The 10,780-nt window shown below is 40.4% G+C and overlaps 1 gene segment (V, D, J or C); it reads left to right on the plus strand.

Moving 5' to 3' along the window:
- The first annotated feature begins 7,969 nt into the window (after positions 1-7,969).
- Positions 7,970-10,780, plus strand: part of LOC139253724 (Ig heavy chain C region, membrane-bound form-like) — a 25,522-nt gene continuing 22,711 nt past the window's right edge. Inside the window, 1 exon segment of the C gene segment in view lies at positions 7,970-8,075. Within this exon segment, the coding sequence occupies positions 7,970-8,075 (106 nt within the window).

Genomic DNA, 10,780 nt, shown 5'->3' on the forward strand with positions numbered 1-10,780 from the left:
AGGGAAACATGGTTTAGCAGAATGATAACTGAGTCAGGGCCTAGAGGCCTTTAACCAAAGACAGGGTCTAATTTAATATAAGCAGAGACAGATTCGAGTGTAATATGAAAAAGGACATGGTCGAGTGTACTGTAAACAGAGACAGGGCCTAGTGTAACATAAACAGAGACAGGGTGTAGTGTTCATAAGAACATAAGAATTAGGAACAGGAGTAGGCCATAAAGCCCCTCGAGCCTGCTCAGCCACTCAACAAGATCATGGCTGATTTGGCCGTGGACTCAGCTCCACTTACCCGCCCGCTCCCCATAACCATTAATTCCCTTATTGGTTAAAAATCTATCTGTGACTTGTATACATTCAATGAGCTAGCCTCAACTGCTTCCCTGGGTAGAGAATTCCACAGATTCACAACCCTCTGGGAGAAGAAATTCCTTCTCAACTCGGTTTGAAATTGGCTCCCCTGTATTTTGAGGCTGTGCCCCCTAGTTCTGGTCCCCCCGACCAGTGGAAACAACCTCTCTGCCTCTATCTTGTCTATCACTTTCATTATTTTAAATGTTTCTATAAGATCACCACTCATCCTTCTGAACTCCAATGAGTAAAGACGCAGTCTACTCAATCTATCTTCATAAGGTAACCCCCTCATCTCCGGAATCAGCCTAGTGAATCGTCTCTGTAACCCTCCAAAGCTAGTATATCCTTCCTTAAGTAAGGTGACCAAAACTGCATGCAGTACTCCAGGTGCGGCCTCACCAATACCCTGTTAAGTTTCAGCAGGACCTCCCTGCTTTTGTACTCCATCCCTCTCGCAATGAAGGCCAACATTCCATTCGCCTTCCTGAATGCTACTGCAAATGCAAACTAACTTTTTGGGATTCATGCACAAGGACCCCCAGGTCCCTCTGCACCGCAGCATGTTGTAATTTCTCCCCTTTCAAATAATATTCCCTTTTACTGTTTTTTTTTCAAGGTGGATGACCTCACATTTTCCGACATTGTAATCCATCTGCCAAACCTGAGCCCATTCGCTTAACCTATCTAAATCTCTTTGCAGCATCCCTGTGTCCTATACACAACCCGCTTTCCTACTAATCTTTGTGTCATCTGCAAATGTTGTTACACTACAGTCTGTCCCCTTTTTCAGGTCATCTATGTATATTGTACACAGTTGTTGTCGCAGCACCGATCCTGTGGCACAACACTAACCATCGATTTCCAACCCAAAAAGGATCCATTTATCCCGACTCTCTGCTTTCTGCCAGCCTTCCAATTCTCAATCCATGCAAATACATTTCCTCTGACTCTGTCTACCATTATATTCTGCAGTAACCTTTTGTGTGGTACCTTATCGAATGCCTTTTGGAAATGTAAATACACCACATCCATCGGTACACCTCTATCCACCATGCTCGTTATATCCTCAAAGAATTCCAGTAAATTAGTTAAACTTCATTTCCTCTTCCTGAATCCATATTGCGTCTGCTTGATTGCACTATTCCTATCTAGATGTCCCGCTATTTCTTCCTTAATGTTAGCTTCAAGCATTTTCCCCACTACAGATGTTAAACTAACCGGCCTATAGTTACCTGCCTTTTGTCTGCCCCCTTTTTAAAACAGAAGCGTTACATTAGCTGCTTTCAAATCCGATGGTACCTCCCCATAGTCCAGAGAATTTTGGTAGATTTTAACGAATGCATCTGCTATAACATCCGCCATCTCTTTTAATACCCTGGGATGTATTTCATCAGGACCAGTGGACTTGTCTACCTTGAGATCCATTAGCCTGTCCAGCACTACTCCCCTCATGATAGTGATTGTCTCAAGGTCCTCCCTTCCCACATTCCCGTGACCAGCAATTTTTGGGATGGTTTTTGTGTCTTCCACTGTGACTTTTGTGTCTTCCACTGTGAAGGGCCCCATGTAATATAAACAGAGACATGGTGTAATATAAGCAGAGACAGGATCTACTGCAAGATAAACAGAGACAGGATCGAGTTTAATAGAAACAGAGGCAGGTCAAAATAACTTAAACCGAGAGAGGATCTAGTATAATATAAGGAGAGATATGGCCTCATGCAATATAAACAGAGACAGTGCCTAGTGTAATATTAACTGATACATGGTCTTGTGCAGTAATAGCTGTGCCCTCTAGATAATGGCCCTCCTGCCAGTATAAACATTTTCATAGAATCGTAGGAACATAAGCACATAAGAAATAGGAGCAGGTTCAGGCTAGCTGGCCCTTCGAGCCTGCTCCATCATTTAACGACATCATAGCTGATCTGATCATAGACTGAGCTCTATTTCCCTGCCCGCTCCCATAACCATTCATTCCCTTATCGCTCAAAAATATGTGTATCTCCGCCTTAAATGTATTCAATGACCCGGCCTCCACAGCTCGCTAGGACAGCGAATTCCACAGATTTACAATCCTCTGAGGGAAGAAATTCCTCCTCATCTCAGTTTAAAATGGGCAGCTCCTTATTCTAGGACTATGTCCCCAAGTTTTATTTTCCCTGATGAGTGCAAATATACTCTCGGCATCCACCTTGCGAGCCCCACATTACCTTATACGTTTCGATAAGATCCCCTCTCATTGTTCTTAACCCCAATACGTATAGGTCCAATATAGTCAACTTATCTTCATAATTCATCCCCCTCATGTCCGGAATCAACTTAGTGAGCCTTCTCTCAACAGCCTCCAATGCACGTATATCCTTTCTTAAATATGGAGACCAAAAATGTACGCAGTGCACCAGGTGTGGCCTCACCAATACCACGTACGAGCCTTCTTTGCTTTTATACTTTTTCCCCCTTGCAATAAAGGCAAGAATTCCATTTGCCTTCCTGATTAATTGTAGCACCTGCAAACTAACTTTTTGTGTTTCATGCACAAGGACATACAGGTCTCTCTGTCTTGCAGCACTTTGCAATTTTTCTCCATTTAAATTCAAATTTGCTTTTCTACTTTTTCTGCCAAAGTGGATAACCTCACATTTTCCCACATTATACTCCATCTGCCAAATTTTTGCACACTCATTTAGCCTGTCTATGTCCCTTTGCAGCTATTTTGTGTCCTCCTCACAATTTGCTTTCTGTCAATCTTTTTATCATCAGCAAACTTGGCTACATTACACGCTGTCCCTTCATCCATGTCATTAACATAGATTGTAAAATTTGAGGACACAGCACCGATCCTTGCGGCACCACACTAGTCACTGTTTGCCAACCGGAAAATGACACATTTATCCCGACTCTCTGTTTTCTGTCAGTTAGCCAAAGCTCTATCCATGCTAATACATTAGCCCCAACCCCGTGAACTTTTATCTTGTGCAGGGACCTTTTGTGTGGCACCTAATCGATTGGAAATCCACATATACCACATCCACTGGTTCTCCATTATCCACCCTGATCGTTACATCCTCAACAAACACAAGCAAATTTGTCAAACATGAGTTCTTTTTAATAAAACCTTTGCTTGATTTAATTATGCATATCCAAATATCCCGCTACTGCTTCCTTAATAATGGAGTCCAGCATTTTCCCAACGACAGATGTTAGGCTAACTTGTCTATAGTTTCCAATTTTTGCCTTTCTCCTTTATAAAATCGGGACAGGATCTCGTGTAATTAAAACAGAGATAGCGTATTGGGTAAATTAAACGGTGACAATGTCTCGTGTAATATAAACAGAAACAGGGTCCAGTGTAATATAAACCGAGACAGGATCTAGTGCAATATAAACACAGACAGGATCTGGTGTATAATAAACAGAGACAGGGTCTCGTGTAATATATAAAGACAGATGGTCTCGTCTAATATAACAGATACAGAGTCTAGTGTAATATAAATAGAGACAGGGTCTAGTGTAATATATAACGAGACATGGTTTAGGATAATATAAACAGAGACATGGTCTAGCCTGATATAAATAGAGACACGGTCTAGTGTAATATAAACAGAGACATGGTCTAGTCTGATATAAATAGAGACACGGTCTAGTGTAATATAAACAGAGATAGGGTCTAATGTAATGTATACAGAGACATGATATATAAATAGAGTTAGGGTCTAGTATATTATATACAGAGAGAGGGTCTAGTGTAGAATAAGCAGAGACAGGGTCTAGTGTAATATAAACAGAGATAGGGTATAGTGCAATATAAACAGAACCAGCGTCTGGTGCAATATAAACAGTGACAGTATCGAGTGTGATATAAACAGAGAGAGGGCTAATGTAATATTAATAGTGACAGGGTCTAGTGTAATATAAACAGAGACATAGTGTAGTGGAGTAATAACTGAGAAACAATCTGCTGTGATTTCATAGTGTCACAGACAATTATGGCATAAAGAAAGCCATTCGTTCCATCACGCCTCTGCTGGCTCTGAGTGAAAACAAATTCTGCTCTTCTCCTGCTAATGCTTTTAAATATAGGACCTCTGCTTAGTGAGAGCCGATACACTATATCATAGAATCTTAGAAATTTACAGTACGGAAGGAAGCCATTTCAGTCCTTTGTACAGCGCCAGCCGACCAAGAGCTATCCTGCCTAATTCCACTTTCGAGCTCATGTTCTGTAGCCTGTAGGTTACGACACGTTAATTGAACATCCAAGTATCGTTTAAATATGGTGAGGATTCCTGCCTCAATCAATATTTCATGCAGTGCGTTTCAGACACCCACCACCCTCTCGGTGAAGACATGTCCCCTTATATCTCCTCTACATTATAAAAACAAGTTAGCATGTTGAAGACATCTATTAGGTCGCTAATTAAACTTCTCTGTTACAAGGAGAAAAGTTCTAACTTTTGAACGCTCTAATTGAAGCCTCTCATCCCTGGTAACAACACGTTAAACCTCTTCCGTACCCTTTCTAGTGTGTGTACATCGTTATGGAAATGTGGTGCCCAAAATTGTCCATAATATTCCATGTGAAATCTAAGGCCAAATATAAGCAGATATAAGTTGCAACAGATTAATAACTGAGCCAGCGTCTAGAGTGATTTAAATAGAGACTGGGTCTAGTGCAAGATAAACAGTGATAGGCTCCTGTGTAACATATAAAGAGATAGGTTCCAGTGTAATATAAAGTGAGATATGGACGAGTGTAACATAAACAATGACAGGGTCTAGTTTAATATAAACAGAGATAGGGTCGTGCAATATAAACTGAGACATGATCTAGTGTAATATAAACTGAGACAGGGTCGAGTGTAATGTAAACAGAGACAGGGTCGAGTGTAATATAAACAGAGACAGGATCTAGTGTAATATAAACTGAGACAGGGTCTAGTGTAATGTAAACAGAGACAGGGTCTATGTTAATATAAACAGCGACAGAGTCGAGTGTAATGTAAACAGAGACAGGATCTAGTGTAATATAAACTGAGACAGGGTCTAGTGTAATATAAACAGAGACATGTTCTAGTGCAATATAAACAGAAACAGGGCCTGCTTTACAATAAACAGAGGCAATGTCTAGTATAATATAAAGAGACATAGGGTCTAGTGTAATATAATCAGAGACAGTGTCGAGTGTATTCTAAACAGTGACTGGGTCTAGTGTAATATAAACAGAGACAGCGTCGAGTGTAATATAAAGAGAGACAGGGTCTCGTGTAATATAAACAGAAACAGGGCCTAGTGTAATATAAAGAGAGACAGGGTCTCGTGTAATATAAACAGAGACAGGGTCTAGTGTAATGTAAACAGGGACAGGGTCTCGTGTAATATACACAGAGACAGGGTCTAGTGTGATGTAAGCAGGGACAGGGTCTAGTGTAATCTCAGCAGAGACAGGGTCTAGTGAAGTAAAACATTTTAAATCTCTGGCTTGTGGTTACTGAACATCCTACAAGTGGAAATGGTTCATAACTATTTACTCGATTAAAACTCCTCATAATTTTGATCGCCTCTATTAAATCGCCCTTAACATTCTCGGATCTAAGGAGCACCGTCCCAGTTTCCAGCTGCTCTACTGATGCATCTCATGAACATCCCAGATGCGGAGTTCCTAAGATTTGATATGGAAATCCCACTTTACAACAGTGCCAGAATATCATCCCAGGCAAGATAAGAGCATTATCCACAGGAATTAAACCGACTGTGTAAGACTCGTCTCAGGCACTGAACTTTGGACACTCTGAACTAAATGACAACATCTAAAAAATAAAGCTGTGATGTGCGAAAGCCCAGGTACAATGGGATCTATCTAGCCTCTGACTGAGAAGGCTGTGCGTTCAAACCCCTCTCCAGAGACTGAGCACATAATCTCGGCTGGCACGCCCGGTACCAGTACCGAAGGGGAAGGGGGGGCGCTATATTGACAGTGGTGCAGTGTTTCGGATAAGACGTTACATCTGCTGAGTCTCCCCTCACAGTTGGATGTAAGAGATTGAATGGCACTATTTTAAATAGCAGGGGAGTTCAACCCGGTGTCCATTACACATATTTATCCATTAACCAGCATCACTAAAGAACAGATTCTGTGGTTATTATCACATTACGTTTGCGGGAGCTTGCTGTGCGCAATTTGACTCCACGTTTCCTACATTACAACAGTGACTACACTTCAAACGTACTTCATTGTAAAGTGCTTTTGGACATTCCGAGGATGTGAAAGTCGTGAAAGTTATTTCTAAATGTCAACATTTAAAATACACGTTGCAATGCTTCATTCCTCTGGTCGCTGTTCTAACTTCTTTAGTTTAAATGGCTGGAATCTTACGCTAAATGGACATCCAGTGAATCACTGATCTGTTCAGAGAAGTTCCACTGACTTTGGTAGCAGAATTTTCAGAAATGAATTTTTAATTTTAATATTTTCCCTTTGATAAAAATCACATCTCTTCTAGTTGAACAAACCAAAAACCGATGTCACTGCTGGATATATTTCCATTTCTTTGTACCACCTATCAATATTCATAAAATAAACCCGTGCTGTTAGTTAAAACGAATCAGTAAGTGACTTTGTGGATCTGCTTTTGCTGCCATGAACACACTTCATGGAAACCAGTGAGATGTTTATGTAAATAAACACAGAAATAGAAATCCCAGATTAGAATATTGAACGACAGAAACACAAACAATGTTTCCTCATCAATACAGAATAGAAATAAACAGAGAGAGAAATGTTAATGTCTCAACGGATACCAGCAACAATTGATGTTTCAGATATTTCTTTCACGTATTGGTGAACAAATCAATGATGATATCCACAGTCAGAATGGGAAAGATGCTAGTCAACGTATTTAGTGACAGCTCAAATTTATTCGTGACAATTCCCTGTATTCCCTCCCTCTCTGCCTCTCTCTGCTATCCACACCTTCTGCCTTGCCTCTAAAGAATGCCTCATTATCTTCACCTCACAATAAGAAGTCAATGTCTACCAAAAATGTTCCCTAAGGTCTATTTCCAGGCTTCAAACCAAATTGGTGGGTGTGCGGAGAGGCAGTTTTATAATAAAATATGTCGTGTGAACTCAAAGATCCTGAGTGTTTGATGGGACTCTGTAAAGGGAACTTTACTCTGCATCTAACCCCGTGCAGTACCTGCCCTGGAAGTGATTGATGGGACGGTTTCGAGGTAGCTTTGCTCTGCATAGACCAGTGATGTACCTGCCTTGAGAGAGTTTAATGGGACAGTGTAGAGCGGGCTTTACTCTGTAGCTAACCCATGCTATATCTGCCCTGGGAGTGTTTGCTGGGACAGTGTGGAGGGAGCTTTACTCTGTATAGACCAGTGCTGTACTTGCCCTGGGAGAGTTTGATGGGACGGTGTAGAGCAAGCTTTACTCTCTATCTAAACCGTGCTGTACCTGCCCTGGGAGTGTTTGATGTGACGGTGTTGAGGGACGTTTACTGTTTCTCGAATCGTGCTATACCTGAGCTGGGAGTGTTTGATGGGACAGAATCAAGGGAGCTTTTCTCTGTATAGATTCGCGCTGTACCTGCCCTGGGAATGTTTGATGGCACAGTGTGACATCACTATCCCAGAAAAATGTTATTATCAGTGCAACTTCCTGTATATTGCATTTCGTTTTTACCTGTTTGACATCATCACGTCAGCAACACGTAAACAATGGGCGACGTCATTATTCACAACAATGCAGCGTCATCAATGTGACTTGGTCGCCATAGCTAAATCAGTGCGATCTCTGACCCTCAGCCACACGGATTGGTCGATTCGATCTCTATGGACACATCTATACCCCAGGGTCCAGTGCAGTAATAACCGAGACAGGTCCAATTGTAACATAGACAGAGTGAGGATATAGTGACAAGGTCTAGTGTAAAATAAACAGACACAGCGTCTAGTGTAATATAAACAGAGACAGTGTCTAGCGTAACTTAAACAGAGACAGGGTCTAGTGGAATATAAACAGAGACCGTGTCTAGTGTAATATAGAAAATACAGGGTCTCGTGTAATATAAACAGAGACAGGGTCTAGTGTAGTATAAAAAATACAGGGTCTAGTGTAATATAAACAGAGACAGTCTCTAGTGTAATATAAACAGAGACAGTGTCTAGTGTAATATAAAAAATACAGGGTCTAGTATAATAGAAACAGAGGCAGGTTCGAGTGCAATATAAATAGAGACAGGGTCTAGTGTAATATAAATAGAGACAAGGTCTAGTGTAATATAAACAGAGAAAGGACCAATCTACCAATCTATTATAAAGAGACAGGAGATAGTATAATATAAAGAGTGACAGTGTCTAACATAATATAATAAAGGATATCGTGCTCTAATAATAACTAATACATGATCTATTGTATTAGAAACATTGACATTTTCTAGTGCAATATAAACTGAGACAGAGTCTAGTGTAATATAAGGAGAGACAGGGACTAGTGAAATATTGACAGAAACAAGGGGTACGGTAATATAAACAGAGACAGCGTCTAGTTCAGTAGTAACTGAGACAGCTTCTAATGTATTATAACGGAGGGTCTAGAAATGTGATAACTGATACAGAGCCTAGCATAATAAAAACAGAGACCATGTCTAGTGCAGTGTAACTGAGACAAGATCTACAGTAATAAAATAGAGCCCAAGACGAGTGCAGTAATAGCTGAGACAGGGCCTTGGGCAATCTGAATAGAGAGATGGTCGAGTGCAGTTATAATTAACCAGGGTCTAGAGTAATTTAAACATATAGAATGTCTAGAGTAATTTGATAGCAACATTCCAGCATGCAAATTTTCATGTCTGTCTGACTGTCTATCTGTCTGTCTGTCTGTCTGTCGTTCGGTGATCGGTCCATCCGTCTTTCCGTCCGTCGATTCGTACTTCTATCCATCTATCTGTACTTCTATCTAATATTACACTGGACCCTGTCTCTGTTTATATTAAACTGGACTCAGTCTCTGTTTATATTACACCAGAGCCTGTCTCTGTATAAATTACCCGAGTCCCTGTCTCTGTTTATATTACACAAGACTCTGTCTCTGTTTATATTGTACTAGACCCAGCCTCTGTTTATATTACACTAGACCCTGTCCCAGTTTATATTACACTAGACCCTGTCTCTGTTTATATTACACTAGAGCCAGTCTCTGTTTATATTACCCGAGTCCGTGTCTCTGTTTATATTACACAAGACCCTGTCTCTGTTTATATTGTACTAGACCCAGTCTCTGTTTATATTACAGTAGACCCTGTCCCTGTTTATAGTACACTAGACCCTGTCCCAGTTTATATTACACTAGACCCTGTCTCTGTTTATACTACACTAGACCCTGTCCCAGTTTATATTACACTAGACCCTGTCTCTGTTTATATTGCACGAGACCCTGTATCTGCTTATATTACACTGGACAGTGTCTCTGTTTATATTAAATTATAACCTATCTCTGTTTATATTACACTAGACCCTGCCTCTGTTTATATTAAACTAGACCCTGCTCTGTTTATATTACAGTAGACCCTGTCTCTGTTTATATTCTTTCAGACACTATCCCTGTTTATATTACACTAGACCCTGTCTCTGTTTATATTACACTGGACCCTGTCTCTGTTTATATTACACTAGACCCTGTCTCTCTATATATTCTTCCAGACACTATCCCTGTTTATTTTACACTCGACCCTGTCTCTGTTTACATTACAGTAGATTCTGTCTCAGTTTATATTACAGGAAACCCTGTCTCTTTTTATATTACGCCAGGCACTGTCTCTGTTTATATTATCCTCGACACTCTCTCTCATTTTATTACACCAGATCATCTTTCCTTTTCAAATACATATTGATTTCCCTATTTGAAAGTTATGATTGAATCTGCTGCCATAACCCTTTCAAGCACTACATTCCAGGTTATTACAACTCGCTGCATAAAAAATCTCCTTATCTCCCTTCTTTTATTTATTTTATCAATCACCTTAATATTTGTCCTCTGCTTACCGATAGACCTGCCAATGGAAACCCTACTTTAATATCAACTCTATGAAACCCCTTCACAATTTTAATTCCCCCCGAAGCATTCCCTCCTATAATAAGAATAATCCCATCCTCTCTCGTCTCCACATAACTGAACTCCCTCATGCCTTGTAGCAATCTCCTCTGCATCCTTAGCAAGAGCCTGACAATCTTCCTAAAATATGGATTGAAATAAATGCAATCATTATTTGCCCTTCAGATTATTTCTAAGGATACATGCTCCCTTCAAATTTGACTGACTGAGAAGCATTAATTATATTGTTTTACTTGTTTTGACAATGCAGACGGTGACTGAAATGCTCAGCAACATCCGTCTCCACATGACTCATGTATCAAT

This window comes from Pristiophorus japonicus, unplaced genomic scaffold (genome assembly GCF_044704955.1).
Source record: "Pristiophorus japonicus isolate sPriJap1 unplaced genomic scaffold, sPriJap1.hap1 HAP1_SCAFFOLD_506, whole genome shotgun sequence".
NCBI lineage: Eukaryota > Metazoa > Chordata > Chondrichthyes > Pristiophoridae > Pristiophorus > Pristiophorus japonicus.